The following is a 19,445-nucleotide window of genomic DNA, read 5'->3' on the forward strand; positions in this document are numbered from 1 at the left end:
TCAGATTTAACGTTAAACACCCAGTGGACAGCAGAATTTGCCCATGATGTTTGTTTTGTTGTTGATTTTTTTTTCTTTTTTTATTTCTATCTTTGCTTCCTTTTTTTTCTCCTCTGTCACCTCTCTTTTGAATCTCTCTCTCTCTCTCTCTCTCTCTCTCTCTCTCTCTCTCTCTCTCTCTCTCTCTCTCTTGTCCACTTCTCTCTCTCCCCCTCTCTCTCTTTCTCTTACTTTTTGTCTGTCTGTCTGTCGGTCGGTCTCTCTCTCTCTTTTTCTCTTTCTCTCTCTCTTTTTCTCTTTCTCTTTCTTTTCTGTTCTTTTTCCTTCTACATCTTATATCCCTTACTACCTGTCCAAAGGGCTTTTTATCCTAAAGAATGGGGTTATAATACCAAGGAGAGGGGAGGGGCAGAGATTCCTGCTTTAGTGGCAGAAAGTGTATGTCATTATACTGTTCCCTCAGCCTGTCTTGAAGCTGTGTGATAGCAGACATAAACCATTTACATAAACAAACCTATAAAGCTCTAGGTTGCACATCAAATATTAAATAAATAAAAAAAATAAAAAAAAAGCTGTAAGACTGGGGCACACCAAATATTGCTACAGTTGAACGAGCACTAAATTGCATGCACACATCAAATATCAGAACAAACTCAGAAATCTCCAGGATATGGGCAGTCTAAATATTAAGACAGAAACACAAAGTTATAAGGTTGAGGCAGACTAGATGTTAAAACATATACAGAAAGCTGTAAGGTTTAGGGTACACCAGATTTAAAACACAGCTAAAAACAAAAAAAAAAAAAAAAAAAAAAAAAAAAAAAAAAGAGGAATTGGGGCACACCAGATAGTTCTGAACAAACACAAACAGCTGTATAGTATATGGTTGGGGCACACGAGATGTTAAAACAAATACACAAAGCTATAAGGTTGGGGCACACCAGATTTAAAAAGAAATAATCAAAGCTATAAGGTTGGGGCACTCCAGATTAAAAACAAATACACAAATCTATAAGGTTGGGGTGTACCAGATGTTAAAACAAACACACAAAGCTGTAAGGTTGGGGTGTACCAGATGTTAAACACACAAAGCTATAAGGTTGGGGTGTACCAGATGTTAAACACACAAAGCTATAAGGTTTGGGTGTACCAGATGTTAAAACAAACACACAAAGCTGTAAGGTTGGGGTGTACCAGATGTTAAACACACAAAGCTATAAGGTTGGGGTGTACCAGATGTTAAACACACAAAGCTGTAAGGTTGGGGTGTGCCAGATGTTAAACACACAAAGCTATAAGGTTGGGGTGTACCAGATGTTAAACACACAAAGCTGTAAGGTTGGGGTGTACCAGATGTTAAACACACAAAGCTATAAGGTTGTGGCATACCAGCTATCAAACCCCTCCCCCCCTGGTCCCCAAGAAGTTGTGTATACTGGATGCCTGTGAAGGAGGGGAGAATGACGCGCAGCGGGTCGTTGACCAAACTGCGGGCGTCCATAAAGCGGGGCAGCGCAAAACTGGTGCAGAAGCTGAAGGGTAGAGGGCCGGAGGAGACCTCGGGCAGGTAAGCTGTGCCACCACACACACCCCACACCCCCCACACACTTCCATATCATTCACCGCCGAATTAACACACAACTAAAAGAACTGTAGTGTTGGTAGTTTTATTTGTCAGCTCATTCTCTGCTAGAATGCACTGAAGGGACTGTATCTCATTGTAAGGTGAGCAGAACACAGGTTTTCGCATGTGTGGAACTTTGTAGGTATATGGAGCCAGTGAAGGGGAGCGATAGAAATTTCAAGTCTGTGAATTGTTGCACTCAAAGAGTTTTAAGTTATGAACAGAACTTTTCAAGAGGATTTTCAGAAGAAAAAAAAATTATATTGAGTTTGATATACCAAAAAAACAATAAACTAACTGTGGGAATTTCATGGATGAAGATTTTGAAAACATATTAATAAGTATTTGTAAATGATGATAGGGCATGCATGTGGAATGTATGTGCATTTGTGTGTCTGTGTGCGTGATGTGTAAATCAGGAAGAGATCTTTCGCATTCATTGATCCCAGGAACAAAAAGCGTTGTTGTCGCTGCACATTGCAAAAACAAACAAAAATACACACACACACACACACACACACACACACACACACACACACACACACACACAGTCACAGTATCTCAGTATGAAGTGGAGAAGACATTTACTGGAATAATTCAGTGTTCAAGAGAATTTGGCATAACTGTGCAAAACATGTAATTAAAAAAAAAAAAAGCAGAAAAAATGGGTAGAGTTAAACACATATCACTGGACTAACATATTCTTTTATTTTTAGCTTTAACTGGTTTGTGAGGAGTTATTACGGAAACGTTGGTAACGAAAGGTGGGTGCCAAAGTTCATCATCCTCTACCCCTGCCTACCCCAGTATCAAGTTTAAGCCTTCCTTTTTTTTTGCTGACGTGTATCCCGATGAGTATGAAAAGTTCCACAACCCCTTCCTCCTTTCAGGTTATGAATCTCCATTTTCAACCAATTATGGAGTTTTTTCAATTCCCTGCTGACCAGTTGTTTTCTTCCCTGTACTTCCAGATATTCTGAAAAAAGATTAGAGGTTTCACTGCTTGTGTATGATGACAGCACAGTGTGTTTGCACAAGGCACTGGTGTCGGTGTAACTGATCTGTTTGAGATGGGTAACATTTTGGGTCTGAGTGATGACTGCTTTGTTGAGACGGGTAGCATTTTGGGTCTGAGTATTGACTGATTTGTGACTTTTTTTTCTTTTTTTTTTTTTCTTTTTTTTCCTTTTTTTTAACATACTGGGAAAGAACTGAGTAAACAACAAATTTCTTGTGTTAAAACCATTTCCTGTTCTGTAAATGCCCAGTCTATTAGTGCTCTGTGTCTGTCCATTTGTTTTAAACTTCTGTGTGTGTGTGTGTGTGTGTGTAAACACTATTTTTGGAGTGAGTGAAATGTTCAATCTTTTATAAATGATTGCTCAAAATGTGCACAAGGTGTAAGACCCCTGTAGCCAAGAGCTCCATCCAGAATGATACAGATTATTACTTATGGTATCTCGCCCTACCCCCCTCTCTCTCTCCCCTCTCTGTCTCTTGTTTCTATCTGTTTCTCTTCTTTCTTTCAATCTGTCTGTCTACCTGTCTGTCTGTTGCTTTCACATATAATTTGTCTTTCTCTAAGCTCATATGAATTCCAGAATTTGAAGGGGAGGAAAAAAGAAAGAAAGAAAGAAAAACTGAAGGGAAAGAAAAATGGAAGTGTGGGGGGGGGGGGTGTGGTGTGCTGCATTACTCATGAAGTGCTTGACAGACTGAGACAGGTGGGATGGAGAGAGATGGGATGGGGGAGGGGTGGTGCTATACTTGAAAAGTGTTTACCTTTCCCATTGTAAATAAACCTTTCCCCCTCTCCCAACCCCCCACCCCCTACCCCACCCCCGCTCCCCTCCTCAAGCCTCCTGCCCCCACCCCCACCCCCAACCCTATCCATTCCTTTCCACCCTTTAACAACAAATTTCAAGTAATAGCATTGTATTTGAGTGACAGTGGTGATAACCATCCCCGCACTGTTGCCACCCATTTTGTACCTGCTGTATATCTTAAGTGTGTGAGCGATGTAATAGTCCTGTCCATCCTTCAAGACTGCAGTGTTGTGAGGCACCCAGTGTACTGACCCCACTCAAGACACCACCCAGGTTTGTGAGACCAGCACTGCCCACTCTCCTTCCTGTCCACCCCCCACCCCCACCCCTCATCTCCTCCCCACAGACTCCCACTTACCCCGCTCTCCCTATACCCAGGATACTCCACACTCACACTCACACTGACTGACATGATCCACTGATGCCCGCCTTGTGTTAAATCATTATCCCGCATACCCTGACTCATTCCTTTTTCACACTGTGTTATGATACCGTTTCCCCTCATACCTGACTGGTGCCATTTTCCATGAAAAGTTCTTTCCTGTTGTCTCACGAGTTCTGTGTGCCTGGCTGAGCACGCAGCTTTTTATTTTATTTTATAGTTTTTGACCAGTATCAGATTTTTTGGGTTGTTGTTGCAAATTGTAGAGCTCAGATGTTTGAGTGGTATTTATTTGCCAGCTGTAGAAGTTGGCAAAAGTGAAGTCAGGGTGTTGCTTATTGTGGAAACTGTAAAGTTATGATGAATTAGGTTGGGAGTGGTATAACTTGCAAAACTGAAGTTATGCTGTTACTTTTTCTGGGATTGGGAAACTGTCAAGTTAGGAGAAATATTTACTTCAGCAGAGAGTAAAAAGTTTAAAAGCTCTTCAAAGACTGGTCTGTTTGTGGCAGTGCTGACCAATGTGGGTTCTTAACCAGTGTTGCTGTTCTTTAATTTGATGTTTTAATGTTTGATTTTGATCATTTATGTTGTAATTCAGTCATTTGATGTCTGTGTATCTTTTATTTTCATCAGATTTTAATGTGTTTGTTTATCTGTTTATTTTTATTTGTCTTACTTTATTTACCATAAGAATAGTGTTATGTCTGTGACTTTATTTATCAAATTTCATTTTTGTGTTTATTTATCTGTACATTTTGTTTATTAATCTTATTTCATTTTAGGCTTATGTTTTGTACATCCTACGGTGGGTTCTCAAGGCCCTGACCAGTGCCTTGAGTTTATGCTTTGGTCAGGCATGTGCTCCTGTTTTTTCTTTCTTTCTTTAAAAAAAAAAGTTTTTTTTTAAGAAGATGTGGTGTAACGTACATGGAATAACCTGCACACATTGACGCCTCCTTGAAACTAAAACAGAAACTTAGTGTTTGATTCTCCATCTATCTCTTACCTTACATTTTGTGAGCTGTTTGACAAGAGAAGTGGGAGCAGAATCATTTGCAGGTCTGGTCTCTGTTGAGGATATTTTGGTTTCTCTGTTACTGTCTCTTTCTGTCTGTCTTTCTCTCTTGTACTCTCTCTCTCTTTGCATATGTATATGTGTTCGAGTGTATGGCGCGTGGGTGTGTGAGCCATGCTGTTAACAACTAAGCATTCTGGTTATACAGCTCAGATGGAATCTACAGTACTGATTCTGAATTCTGTATTTTTGAGAGGCCCACAGGTCATTCTCGTGAATCACACAAATCTGTTGAGAAAATTTTTTGGTATGCTAAAGTGCATTGACTTGTTGGAAAAAAAAAAAAAGATAATAAAAATGTGAATGATAAAAACTTGAAATCATGCAAGGAAAGGCCAGAAGTTGTCTCTGAAAAAGTTTTTAAAATCTAGTTCTTGGCCCACGGACTAGGCCGTTGTCGCTAGACCCCAGCCCAACTTTCAGGTTTTTTTCTCGTTTGCCTGTTCCCATCTCTGATAGCGGAATTCAGGTGAGACATGTATAGAATAGACTGCAGTTTAGTTACAAGGCCACTTCATGGTTACAGCTTCTAAAGTTTTCCCTACCTGTACTTAAAAGTTTGCACCGTATTGTAATGAAACACTTTGTTCAGTGCCGAGACTTAATTTGCTTCTTTGCATTGATTTATTCTTGTCTATTCACTGCAAGGAGATTTAGAGCCCAGGCTTAACTAGTGTCATAAGCAGCACTAGGGAGTGAATGGGACTCTCGGATTTACTGTATCCTGTAGCTGTATTTCAGTGATGTGGAAAACAGCTGGTCAGTATCCATTCCTGTTGTTTGATTTAATTTCTGTTCATTTTGGATTGACCACTATGGGGAATGAAATATGCGAGGACTGTGTTTTAAGTGGGAAAGATGGTTGGACTTTCCCTCTTGTTGGGTGTGCAGGTTGGAAGAGAAACAGTATTGAACTTTTCCACTCACAGGGAGGACAGGTTGAAGGATGTTTGGATCATCACATTGTATGTAGCAGGGGGAGTTTTGAGTTAATAGTTGAAAAAAACAAAGAAAAAGTAAAGCTTGGACTTTTCCGTTGGTAGGGAGGGCAGGTTGTAGGACTATGGTTCTAGGTCGGTTGTTCTCACTGTGCAAGGTGGACAGAGAAGGATAGATAGAAGGATAGAACTGTTTGTTGATGTGAGGAGCAGTAGGTATTATTGAGAGGTAAGCTTCATTGATGGCACTGTGCTACTGTTTCCTATGACCTCCCTCACACAGGGACATTGAGAGCATGACAAAGAAATGACCAGCCACTGAGAAAAGAGAGGCTGATCAAAGCTGGAACAGAAAGGAAAGAATGTGTGTGTGTGTGTGTTTGCATGTGTGTGTGTGTGTGGGGGGGGGTGGTTGTGCGCTTTGAAAATGGAAATATTTGTTTTATATTTTTATCCTCACCCCCCCTGTTCAGTGTTTTGTGTGCAAGGAAGAGGGCTCAAAGTTTATTCCCCATTTAGCAGCAGAATGGGTGTGTGATGGTATGTTGCCAGGAACAAACATTTCCACTCCATGCCTTGTGCTCCTTTCTGGATCATGGGGTCCACACCTCAGTCCTCCCCTTCCCCCCCTGGTATCGGGGAAACAACACGCATGCATACTTACAGAGACGCACCAGTGTATATGATTGCAGAGTACATACTTTTGTTGAATAAATGTCAGTCTTTATTTTTTCCTCTTACAGAGGTTATGAATATGAAACAGATCTCTCATTATCAAGATGTAACTGGTTAGATGTGGGTGGGTGTGGGCATTTTTGGGATGGGAAAGGTGGAGGGGAGGGGGTGGGTTGATTGGACAGTTTTCAGAAAGCAAAAACAGTTGTTTCGATACTGTATGTTTACTTTTTATATATGTATGTACTTGAGATGTGTGTGTGTGACGATTATGTGAGTGAGTGTGTGTGCATATGATATGTATATTACTATATACATGTGATGTGTAATGTGTACATGTGTGTTCATGTAATGTAGCTCCCCTCGTGGGGAAGCTGGAGGTCTTTCAGTATGAATAGCATCCCCGCCTTCTGGAAATTCTGTGCTAGAAATTTCCTCTTTTCTGTCACTCTCTTTGTTTCTGCCTTTTTTTCTTTCTTCACTGCTGTCTCCTCTGTCTGCCTCCCCAGTCCATTCCCCTTTCTTTTTTCAAGCAAACCTTGACATTATTTTCTCTTTTCCGCAGTTTTTATGATATACTATCTGTGCTGTTTTGCTCTGGTGATAAGGTAGTGAGATGTAAACACTGGGATGGGCACTAGCTGCCCATTCTGCAGTGTTATTTGCCTACATGGCTTTTTAATGTATTTTTTGTTTGGCTTTGAAGTATTGTTTTTTTGCCTTTTTATGATTTTTTTGTAAATTGGGGGTGATAAATTAAGTGGAATGGCTGGCGTCCTCAGCATGGCCTAGGCTTAATTTGCCATAAGGAGTGAAATGGTCGGGATACTGTGTCATGAACTATGTTATGTGGGTTTGTCTTAGTGTTTTTTTTGTAGATGTGACAGTTTTGTCTTGATCATGATGCGGTTGAGCATTTGTATGGTTTGACTATCCTGATATGGCCCTGTGTGTTCGACTGGACTATAAGCAACAATAATAATAATAATAATGTAATGTAGCTTGCATGTAATGACTGACTGTGCTCATGCATACATTACGTGACCTGCATGTAAAACCTGTAATTAAGTTGTTTGTGGCCTGCTTGTTTCAAGCAAAGACTGGACACTTCGGGAAAGGTCAGTGGTATATCTACATAAACATTTTATTTTGATAAGTGTTGCTGCACTTCCTGCTAATGAGGCTTCACCATTATCATCAATTTATGTACGCATTTTTCTGTCATTTGTTCTTCTGTTTGCGTGACGGTAGGAGTGTTTGGATGTGGGAGAATGTGTGCACACATACGTGTGTGCTTAAAGTTTGTGTTTGTATATGTCTGTGTATATTTTATTTAAAACTCTTTGCATTACTCAGTTTACTTATTCTTTGCTCTTAGCTTCTCCGCTTTGTTGCTATAAAGAAAACCAAGAAAAAAATTATTATTGCCTACTTATTGGTTTATTTGTTTTATTATTATTGTGTGTGTTTATTTCTTATTGCCACTATAATATCTCTGCCTGTCTGATCTGCTGGAAAGGGATGCAAGTATGTGTCCGGTGCTGATTTTTTTTTTAACAGTTCACTGTGGGTTTCTTTTCAGAATTGTGTGTATGTGCGTGCATGTGCGTATATGTTGTATTCTTGTGTGTGTGTGTGTGTGTGTTTGTGTGCTCATGCATGTGTATACACTTGAGCATATGTTCCTGTGGCTCATTGATGCAGTACTGTGCTTGGGAATTGATTATACATCTGTGCTTTAACAGTTGCGCTTTCTTAATGAACATGACAACAGCGGTTTTCAGTGCTTGAGCAGGAATTGCAGAACTTACGCAAGCTCTTTAGCTTCAAGTAATTAGCATAATTACTGTAACATGTCTGTAGTTTGTGATACTTTAGCAGTTTCTTTTTCTAATGTCCGTAAAGCAAGATACAGTGAGTATGTCCATGCTCTTCCTGGGTTAACCGCCACTTTGGTTTCATTGTTGAATGCATATTTTTAGCGAGCTGCTTTTAATTCATCGCATTACTGCCCAGTCCTGCTTTGAGTAGTACACAAAGAGAATTTGAGCAAGATGTATGGTTGTATGTGTACATTTGGTTGGCCACTTCAGCCTGTTTTGTTCCTGTTGGACACCCAATTAAAGGTTTTATTTTATTTCGTCATTTCAGATGAGAAGGGTAAGTGTGGCAGCGTGTTTGAATTTAGTTTTGATGAGTGACAAGAGTGACATTTTGTGATTGAGCTTTTGTTTTTTTCTGGTTTTCTGTCCATGTCTTACTGCCGTCTGATTATGATTTATCTTACATGTCAAGAACTTCGTTGGGTTGATTTTTTTCTGCATTTATTTTAGATAAGCACCTTATCTGTTGCTTGCAATCTGTATCTGATATCTGTCAGCTGTATTGAACAACATATGTTTAAGATTACTGAAAATGAATAAAACTTGAAAGAAAACAAAACTCTTAATTTTACTGGAATAGAAACTGCCAAGATTGATGTGAGTTAAAAAAACAAGATTTAAAAAAAGAAAAAAAAAAGGCATCATCACAACGAGGAGGCTTTTATAATACATGTTGTATGGAAATGTTACTGTGAACTGTTTATTAAAAGTATTGCTGTTGAGAAGAGGACCAAACATCTACAACATTGATTGAAAATGCCCAGTTAAAAAAAAAAAAAAAAAATTCAAGACACACATGTACAACTGAACCCATGCCTTGGTCATTTGAATTACATTCACAGTCAGCACAAATTTGCTCCTTTTTTTTTTTTTTTTTTTTAAAAGAGTTTTAATTGGTATCAAACTACTTTTCAGCTTTTTGTTGGAACTTGAGAAAAAAATAGTTCAGGTTTTCTCAAGCTTTGTAAAAGAAGAAATATACAAGAAAGGAGATTTTCACAGTTTTTATTAAGAACTTGCTTACATACGCTTGAGCAAAGTAGCCATTAGAGTCGTGACACACGTGAAAGAAGAGCAGAGTAACAAACACTTGATGCAGAGCTGGTTTAACATTGCAGTCTATACTGGAGCAGCACTGTTGACATCTGTGTGTGTGGAGTGTTTTTGTCATTTTGATTCTTTCTTCTTCTTTTTTTTAAAATTTCTTTTCTTCTTTTTTATGCTTATATGTTGCGTTTTGGTATTTTTCTGACTACCCCCTCTTCTGTCCTGTCTGTCTTTTCTATTCTCTCTCTCTCTCTCTCTCTCTCTCTCTCTCTCTCTCTCTCCCTCTCTGTCTGTCTATCTGTGTCTGTCATTTAGAGGAGGGATTGGGGGTGGGGGTGGAATTGGTTGTAAAAATATGCATGTATGTGTGTGTTGGGGGGTGGGGAATGTTTAAAGAAATTGTTAATTCATGGAAAAGGAGGTAAGAATTTTTAAAAAGAAAGTTTAGGATGGTGCATCCACCCCATCGGTTGGTAGCAAACCAGGATATTCACTCCAAAGAATGTACATGGATAGGTCATGACTTAATTTGCATTGCATGTATATTTCAGTGTGTACAAGAACCTTTATTTTTGTTTTTACCACATTGTTACAGCAGTGTTATACAGCCCACAAGTGTTGTCATAGCATCCTAAGATATGCTCAACTTGTTAAAGATCTTGTGTGTTGATTACCCAGGTGGTGAAAAAGTACTGCAAAGATGTTTTACTGTTCATTTTGTTCAGTTCATCCGGCTCTTAGATTAAACGTGGATCCTTGGCATGTCAGAAGGTTTTATTTTGAACATGATCTCCAGTGATAAGGCTTTGATAAGCACTTGTGGGATGGAAAGTGGGATGACTGGGACTGTTGCATGAATGGTTTAATGCACACAGTCATTAATGGTTTTCAGCCTCTTGTGTGCAAACTGAAAAGTCGCACCAGGCTGCGTATATTTGTTTGATTGATTTGTTTGGTGATGTATGTGTGTGTGGATTGTTCTTCTCATTATCTTCTGATGTGGTGCCACTGACTTTTAAAGCACTTTTGTTTGTTTTGGATGGTTGTGAAAAATAGTTGAACTGGTAAGGACAAAATAACTATGTCAATTGACTGAGTGGACTTATTGAATGATGTAATGATCTCCATTTAAATTGATTGAAGTACAGCTTTGACCATGAATAGTGTGTATGAGTACATGCATATGAGTGTGTGTGTGTGTGTGTGTGTGTGTGAGTGCGTGCGTGTGTGAGTGTGTGCGTGATTGATGTGAAGTAGTATTGATAGCTGGGTGAATGAATGGAATGATGTTTACATGTACATGTACGTATAATGTGTCGTGATAGTGTTTTGATTGGAATGTTCTGTATGTCGTTCTGTAACTTTGCCTTAATCATCTCATTCAGAGTGAAGTCATGTTGTGCAGCTCTCCTCATCCTCCTACTGTGGCATGTTTAGCATTTGTGATAGAGTGATTATGGAAATTGTTCAGTCATTATTTTTGTTATATTTTGTGAAGTTCCATCCCAAGATTTGATTCTCGTCACATCACCTGTTGATGAGGGGTGAGGCAGGAAATGAGGAAGGGTGGGGGTGGGATATACCTAGAAGAGGCAAGTTTTAAGCCGAAAACATTGATGCCTCTTAACCCTGTCCTCAGCTCTTTTATTATTTGCATTGATTTCCACATAATTCAGAGTTAATCTCCGGCAGGATGAATAAAAATGTATTGTACATGCAAGGAGTGCTCTGTGAAAATACACACGTCTCTCTCTGAACACTTGTACTTTTTAAATGGTATAATGCATGGCATTATTGTAACAAATGAAAACGGTGTGTGTGTGTGTGTGTGGAAAAATCAGACATGTACCAGCATTTCACTGCAGTAACTGTGACTTTTTTGTTTGTTTGCTTTCAGTATGAAAAGAGCAAGCTCGTTGTCAGTTCTCAACATACACAGTAGCACAGATGACAAACTGCATGTGAGTATACAACAACCCAACTAGAGGTTTAGATATCAGAATGGATTCTTTTCTCTTTTTTTTTTCTTTTTTTTTTCTTTCTTAGGGGAGGGGGGCAGGGGTGGTGGGGGGTTGGGGGGGTTGGGGGCGATAACTTTGAGATGATGAGGCTTCAGAACTGTTCACAATGCTTCAGTCTCACAATGTGTGGAAATACAGTTGGGAATGACAGATATAGATATCTTAAATTTTGAATAAAAGCATATAAACAATATCAGTAACAGTATTATTCACACAGAAGTGCAGTCTTTTTGTTTTTTGCTCATACGTTTGTGGTAATTTTCACATATGAACATTTACATACTGCAATAGGCTCAGTAATATAGATGTCAGTATATGTTCAGTTTCTATGGATTTGTAGTTTCTCCTTAAAAAGAAAAAAAAGTAATTTACACTGTTTCATAAAGTAATTATCAATCACTGTCAGGATTTTTTTTTTATGTATATGTGATTATTGTATTTGAAATATGACATGATATAGTTATTGTGACTGAAAGTGACACAGTGTAGTTATTTTCATTGGAGTATGACACGGTGTGCTTGTTTTGATCGCAAAGTGACAAGGCTGTAATTGTCTGCTGATTTCCAGGCACATCGTGGCTCTGTGCAAGACTTGAGAATGCAAGGACGAACAGCCAGCTCGGAGAATCTAGCCAGTCACCTGTGCTGACTTTGGTTCATTGTCCATTCATCTCTCTCTCTCTCTCTCTCTCTCCCTCTCTCTCTCTCTCTCCCTCTCTCTCTGTCTCTGTCTGTCTCTCTCTGTGTCCCCAAGCTGAGAGGGAGCTATACTTTGTCGTTCATGCTTCTGCCATCACCCTCCTCCTCCTCCTCCATCTCCACAACCACCTTCCACGTCTGCAACCACGCATCCTGTCCGTCGTTCTGTGTCAGCGTCGCCTCCCTGCCCCGCGTGTCATGTGGGGACATTGACTGAATGGTCCTGTTGGTGTGTGCTAAGGGGGTCCTGAAGCCCCTCTTCCAAACTCCAGTTGATGAAAAGAAGAACGTCTGTGAGGGGGTTAGCTGGTTTGGGTTTGTTTTGTTTTTTTTAAGTGGAGGATTGGTTATGATGGTGGTTGTCTTTTCTCTGCGGAAGCAGGGGAGGGAAGGGGGGCCCAGACCTTGAGTTGAGGGATTGTTTATAGTGTTTGTTTATCTTGTTGGTTGTTGATGCTTGTTGATCTTTTTTTTTTATTTACTTTTTTTTTTTTTTTTTCTTGGTCATTGATCATGTTCCATCCTCTAGTGTCCACTTGGTTGACAGAACGTGGTCATGATTAGCATCATCTGGCTGTGTGACTGGCCTGTGGTCAGGTTTTTAATTTATTACTATTATCATCATTATTATGATTATGCGGTTGCCACCTTTCTATTGTGTGCATATCATGATGTGTTGAGTTTTTCTGTTGGGCCTTCTTGTTGGTTGGATGCACGTCATGTCATAGGTGTTGAAGACTTGATGCTTTGTTGGAGCCATGGACTCTTTTCTTTCATTGTACAAAAGCGGAAAACATAAAAAAAGGAAAAACCCAACCTCTGTGACTTCAGTGTAGTTTCAAGGCTTTCCTCTTGCTTTCCATCTGTTGTTGTTCCCCTAGTTGTCACACTGCCTCCTTCCCTTCATCCCCCACCCCCACACCCCCTTCCTGCTTGCAGCTGAGGAACATGTTTGGGGATCATTTCTCACTGCACTGCAGTGGTCCCAGCGTTAATTAAGTGTAGGCGCAGAGACTTTGCGTTGCTTTCATCATCATGTAAATTTGACAAAGGATGGAATGACAGCCTTGTGTATGGATGGTAAATATTAACTTGCTTTCTTCCCCTCCCCCCTCCCCACCCCCCTCCCCAGTGTTTTTGGTTTTGTTGTTTTGGGGTTTGTATATTTTTTCATTCTGTGGGGGAGCTATGTGTTCAATGTTCACCGGAATTCATGGTTGATAACTGAAATTGTTAGAGTACTTACTGGGAGACTTTTTGCAGTTATCTAGTTCTTGGTTTGTTTGTTTGTTTTTTATTGATTTACATATATAACTATTATTTTGGTGGATGCTGTCTAAGTGTTCCGAAATATTGATAATAATAAGGGAATATTAAAAAGGGAAACAAGTTCGTATTCAAAGCATGTGCCCACATTGACAGTTAATCCAGGTAAAATAAAGGTGAGTAAATTGTGATCCATTTGTTTGGTTTGTTTCTGGCTCTGGTCTTACCCTGGCTCCACCCACACTTCCTTCCATGATTCTGTTGGGGCTAGTTTTTACCCTTGAGTGAAAAGACTGAAGTGAGAAATGAAGTGAGATCCATGAATACCAAGCCATATTAACAAAAGCCTGGCCTGCTGAGCAAGAGACTGATTCCAAATTCATTTATGGTACAGGCGTGGTCATGTATGTATTTTATTTTATTCTTTTTTTATTCCAGCCTATTTAAATGATTTTCACCATTTTTCTCAAATTAAAAACTAAAGGAATGAAATACCAGACAAATAAATGAAAAGCAAGTCATACAATAGGATAGAGAGCATTGGTCATACACTTTATATTTTTTTTTATGATCAATTTTATTTGACAGTCTACTAACTAAATTGATGTGCTCAGGTATGATTTACATGAAGGAAACGATAACCCATGTGTTGGTGATAAAATTTTACAGGGAGTGAGTGCATTTATAGTATTACTATTATTAATTGATATTGCTGTTGTATATAGTGCATGTACTAGTTTTGAATTGGTGTTACGAAAAAAGCATTCAGTGACAAACTGGATATCTGAATTTATGTACTGCATTGATTTACTTAGCTTTGCTTTTTGTTTGTTTTGTTGTAGTTTTTGTTTTTTTAATGAAAAATTATTTTTAAGGTTTGTCTTTTTTTTTTTTTTTGTCTTTTTTTTTTTGTACGAATGTTGGAGCAGAGAGAATAGAATGCAGTAAAATGATAGTTTTTATTGCATTTCGGCTCTTTTTTTTTTTTTTTTTTTTTAACTCGTGTTGGTTTTGGAAGGGGTTGTGTTTTGATTAGCTGATTGATTGTTTTCTCCCCCCTATTTCTCTCCTCAGTCATATTTGAGACTGTTTTTCTTGTATCTAGATTCTTTCTGTAATTCTAATTTTGTTTCATTCTCCTTTTTTTTCTTTTTTTTTTTTTAGATTGTCATTATTATTATTATATTTTAATAGTTTGGAAGCATGTGTGTGCGCGCAGTGAACGATATCAGAGTTTACTAACACCTCCTCACTCCCCCTCCTCCCCACTGTCCTGTCACTTCGCCAGTACTGTTGAAAAAAACAAAACAAGATCATCCCCACCTCCCAGGGTCATGTTGCCTGGGGTGTGTGACATCCACAACTGTTCCCTCACCACCACCGCCACCACCTTCCCCCCACAGTCCTTCACCTAGACAGTCGGTCATGATCTCCTGTGTTGGTTGTTTCTGCTTATCAGCTTGTCTTTATTCCGCTTAGTCTTTCATGTCTCCTTTGTTGCCGTGCTTCTGAACAGTTGTGCTTTGATTGATTGACCATACTTTGTGGGGTGGGAGGTTGCAGACCTCTCTTTTTTCTTGGCTATGTTCAAGCTTAGTATCTAACTTGTGTTACATGATATCGGATGAAACTGCTTGCTGAGCATGGAAAGGTTGTTAACACTGACATCACCGGAATATCGGCATTTAATTACACATACCGCAAGCCATTGATGGCACAAACTGCAGCTACTTTTGATTTCCCAGCTTTTGTGGAGTGGTATTTTGCAAAGGGCAGGAGTCAGACCCCTGCCCAAGTCATCAGTGGGTCACGGTTTGTTGAACATAATTTTGGGGAGAACAAAATTTCCTTAAAAGGTTCACTGCGTAAATATGGATGTGTCCTTTCACCAGGTCCCCCACCAGAGCCAATTTTCTCGGGTGCTGTGACCATCTAAAAATGTGATGCAATGTTGGATAAAAATTTTTGCCTCCAGACAAAGAAAAAGTTAGGGTTAAGATATGGACGGCACAGACCCTCTCTATATAGGTTGTAAAGATGGTTTGAGTATTTTGTAGGGTTCATTATCTTTGCAAGATGGATCGTGTTTCACTTCCTTTCAAAATGTTAGATACTGGTTTGTCTACGATGCTGGATGCTATGTTCTGATATGGTGTGAGGCATACTGACTACTCTGTCTCCCTCTCCTCCTGGGCCTGGAAGAAAAATTGACAGGCTTTACCTTTGTACAGTGTAAAGTTGCCACCACCACCCCTGTGCGCCTTCCCCATGCCCCAGGTCCCATGCATACAAGATGGGTAAAATTATGATATTTTGCAGTGTACCATAAGTGAACAGGCTTTTGCCCTAAACAGAGATGGCTGACATGCTTTTAGACTCTTTTTTTCTGTTCATAATTAGATATTTTCCACCACAGCTTTTTTTTTATGTTTATAGTTTTATTGTGCTTGTTAAAGCTTTTGCTTCTCTGAGGGAAGTATAGAGGTTTAGAACTTGGTGTAAATGGATAAGTTGGGTGTTTTTGTTTTTTGTTTTTTTTATAAGGCAACATTCCTAGTCAAGCATATTGGCAGAAGGATGGATGACAAGTTATTAGACCCTCAGAGTTACTTTTGTTTACTATTTTCAGCAGAATAATTTGTTGCAAAGCAAGTATTTACCAGATCACTCTGTGGTATCTTGACAGAAACAGAGGCCTTTATCCCTGTTCAAGCTGAATAGACTTCTGGTATGTAGAGCTGTGTGAGAGCTAAAGGTGAATAGATATCTGTTTCAAATGCTGTAAGTTTTCCCGCTGAAATAATGAAGTGAGGTAGATGAGTAACTTTGTTCAGATTTTGTAGCCCTGTTTTCTGTAGATTGTACATAGTGCAGACACATTAGCATTCAAAGGGCATTAATATTCACACTGGCCGGGACTGCCCTGGTGCACAAGACCCAGTCCATTATACAATCAAAAGCACATGGCCACTGGTATGCCTAGCAGTGCGAACTATAGTGGAACAAGTCTTGCCAGCTGCGAACATTGTGGTAATAGTAAAGGGACGGCACTGAGGTAAGCATCTCAGCTCAGTGAATACTGCTAACTTACAAGTTCTAGTCAGCATAGACTGGAAAATTCTTTACATGAAGCAAGCCTTTTTCTCTTTCATTTTTTAACTAAGATTAATCGTTCAGCCCAGTCCTGTTGTGAATGATGTGTCCATTCACGTGTGGGGGCTCATAATTGCTGAAGATAGTTTGCAACAGGGCAGGATGGAGGGGGTGGGGAGGTCTCAGTATTCATCTGGAATCTCCACTTTAGAACAGCAGTAACATGTAGTTGTTTTCTTTCTTTCTTTTTTTTTAATGCTGAAATAGTGAATGGAATTAGCTTCAAGTCTCTTCAGTGTTTATTTTTTTCACTCTACAGTTGTGTCAATGTTACCTTGCATTGTCATTTTAAAGATGTTCTTCATTGTCCACACAAATTGAGGCAGTAAAACTGAAATAATGGTATGGTCATTTGTAAAATAATCAGTAAAATTGGTGGGGGGCTTTCTTCAGAGTAAGGCACAGTATGAATTGTGTCTGCCCTCCCCATGAAAGCTTGAAAACATATAGATCAATGAAAAATAAGACACTTCTTAGGGAGCATTGAAGGTTATAAAAACTTTTTTTTTTAAAAGGCTGTAGTTGTTGGTGCTCAGCTGGTAGATTTTGGAATGGTTTTGTAACACAACATAGTGTCTGTACAAAAGTGGATTTCGTGAAGCAGAGTTTTTCGTCTTGGCTCCACGGACCAAGAACAAGCATTCTGGGGAAGAATCTGCAGGCATGCGGATCAAATGGATCATGGTAAATCTTGAAAAATGGGGATACTTTTGTGGAACTGGTTTACATGGAAGAGATGAAACAAAGCCCAGATTCCTCCTCTGAATCTTATTCACTCACTAGTTGAAAGCAGTGCTTCATCAGGTTTGTCTCTGCTAAGTGTTGGAGTTGATAGTTGTGTTGACTGTGAAACATAAACAATTCTGTGTATTGCCAAACAAATATGTTTAGTCATTAAGAAAAAGTTGTAGTTTCTGACATATTGGTAATGGAGAAAAGTTGAACTGGAAGACAATTTGTATGAAGAGAAAAAAGGAAAGATATCATTTTAAAAATGTGATAACAAGGTTGTGATCAAAATCTTCTTCCAGAGATGAAGACCCAAGACAACTCCGGAAGTTGTCCAAAAATAAGAATGTAAAATTGGAGACATGATGTTTGATAAAGTTTTGCTTTTTACTGTTGGCATGTTCTGCATGTTTTACAAGGTTATAGTTTGAAATGGTATTCCTCAGTGGTATAAAACATTACAGGTACTTGATAATTAGAGTGTATTTCTTATGCTAAGAGGAATGAATTTGTGCTTTCTTACTGTTGCTGTCATAATGCTTCACACTACGGTTTTCCTTATTGCTTAACTGGTGGCTTCTGTCTGGTTATTTTTAATCTTCCGTTTTTAAGTTTGCTCGTGTTGAAAGTTCAGTCCCATCTCCAGATCTCGGAACCTGGTTGTGTCAGCACCAGGATTACTTCCTGTACATTGGGATGTGGACCCTGCTCTTTTTTGTGGTATTGACTGAGAGGAGGATATGTATTGTTATGGAGCACCTTGACTTTGTGGAAATTCTGAGATGAAGCAATGATGTTTTCAGAGTCCATTGTGGACCTGTATGATGCAGAGGGATACCACTTGCAACGCCCCCCCACCCGTCCCCAATCACAGGGCTCTTTTCTTTTTTTGTTTTTAAACAATGATGGATGAGTTAATGACTGGAGCATTTCCCTCTTTTCAGAACCTGTTCCATGCTATCTGTAGAATAAAAAAACACCATAGGAATTCATGTCACGGATGATGATAGACCATTCCTCTTTTTTTTTCTTTTTTGCAATTTTGTCTGAGAAGGTTTAGTCTTATTTTGCCCTTTGTTTTTAGAAACTTAGCCTTGCACTTGCAAGTTTGTTTCCCAGCCAGCTTTTTTCACCATTTGCTTTGAACTTGAAGCCACTGAAATTTGTTTAATTCCACAAATAGCCTCTACAACCACTTTCAGTTTGTTTTGATCTGTACCTAATTCCTTTTCTTGCCCTTTGCTCTGAATCCACTTTGTTTTGATCAAGTCCATTTGATGAACAACTTCAACCACTTTCATTTATGTGCAGTTTGTTTTTTTAACCATCACCAAACTGGTTTTACTCAAAGGATATTGACTTAGCTTCTGTTTTATATCATGTCATTGTTTCCCAAGAGCATGTTTCCAGCTATGCTGTATAATACAGTGTTAAGACATCAGTTTCATCGTGTCCATCAGGTTATCCAGTCATTCACTTGGGTTGTATTATGCTATGTGGGGTGGGGGGTGCGTCATTGAAAAACACACTACATCATGTTTGTATCTGTGTAGTTTTTGACACAATTCTCTGCAGTCCGCTTGTTGCTTAAGTGTGAATGGATGCTTGCTTTACTTTTTTTTTTTCTCCTGCTTGCACCAAGATTATGCATCTTAGGTATACATATTTTATCAACTTGTATAAACGTATATTACCAGTTGTATGTAAGTATGCATAATTGTTTTTACATGTATGACTGTTCTGTGTGAATCTTGGCTTTGTGTAGAGGGCTTCTCAGTCAGCCCTCCCCCATCTTTTGTTTTTTGTTTTTTTGGTGTGTGTTGCCGTTTCAGAAGGCTACTTTGTATAGACATGACTGATTTGGAGAACGGAGTCATCTTTCAGTAGTAAATTCAGCAAGCTTTTGTGATTCAGAACAAAATGATTTTCTCCTTCCCAAATTGGAAGTTTTCGGACCTTTGCAGTGACAGCACCTTTCAAGTTCATGCTTCGAAGTCATGGAAAAAGGCTGCGGTTAGCTCCGTGAAAATAAAGTCATTTTCACAGTTTTGTCCTATGTTGGCGTGTGCATGACAGAACAGTACATCTTGTGGGGGCATGTACCATTACGTGTTGGAGAAGTGA

The 19,445-nt window shown here is 39.2% G+C and overlaps 1 protein-coding gene across 3 annotated transcripts in view; it reads left to right on the forward strand.

The window, feature by feature from the left end:
* The window catches only part of LOC143296516 (kinesin light chain-like), an 89,255-nt gene extending 69,885 nt beyond the window's left edge, over positions 1–19,370 (forward strand). Inside the window, exons 16-19 of one of the 3 annotated variants that reach the window (XM_076608502.1) lie at positions 1,452–1,567; positions 2,341–2,388; positions 11,351–11,414; positions 12,043–19,370. In XM_076608502.1, the coding sequence (XP_076464617.1) occupies positions 1,452–1,567; positions 2,341–2,388; positions 11,351–11,414; positions 12,043–12,123 (309 nt within the window). In that variant the 3' untranslated portion in view covers positions 12,124–19,370. Of the gene's footprint in view, positions 1–1,451; positions 1,568–2,340; positions 2,389–7,617; positions 7,642–11,350; positions 11,415–12,042 lie in introns of all 3 variants that reach the window. The other 2 variants (XM_076608503.1, XM_076608505.1) reach the window with 2 other exon arrangements.
* The last annotated feature ends 75 nt before the right edge of the window (positions 19,371–19,445 follow it).

This window comes from Babylonia areolata, chromosome 21 (assembly GCF_041734735.1).
Source record: "Babylonia areolata isolate BAREFJ2019XMU chromosome 21, ASM4173473v1, whole genome shotgun sequence".
Classification (NCBI taxonomy): Eukaryota; Metazoa; Mollusca; class Gastropoda; order Neogastropoda; family Buccinidae; genus Babylonia; species Babylonia areolata.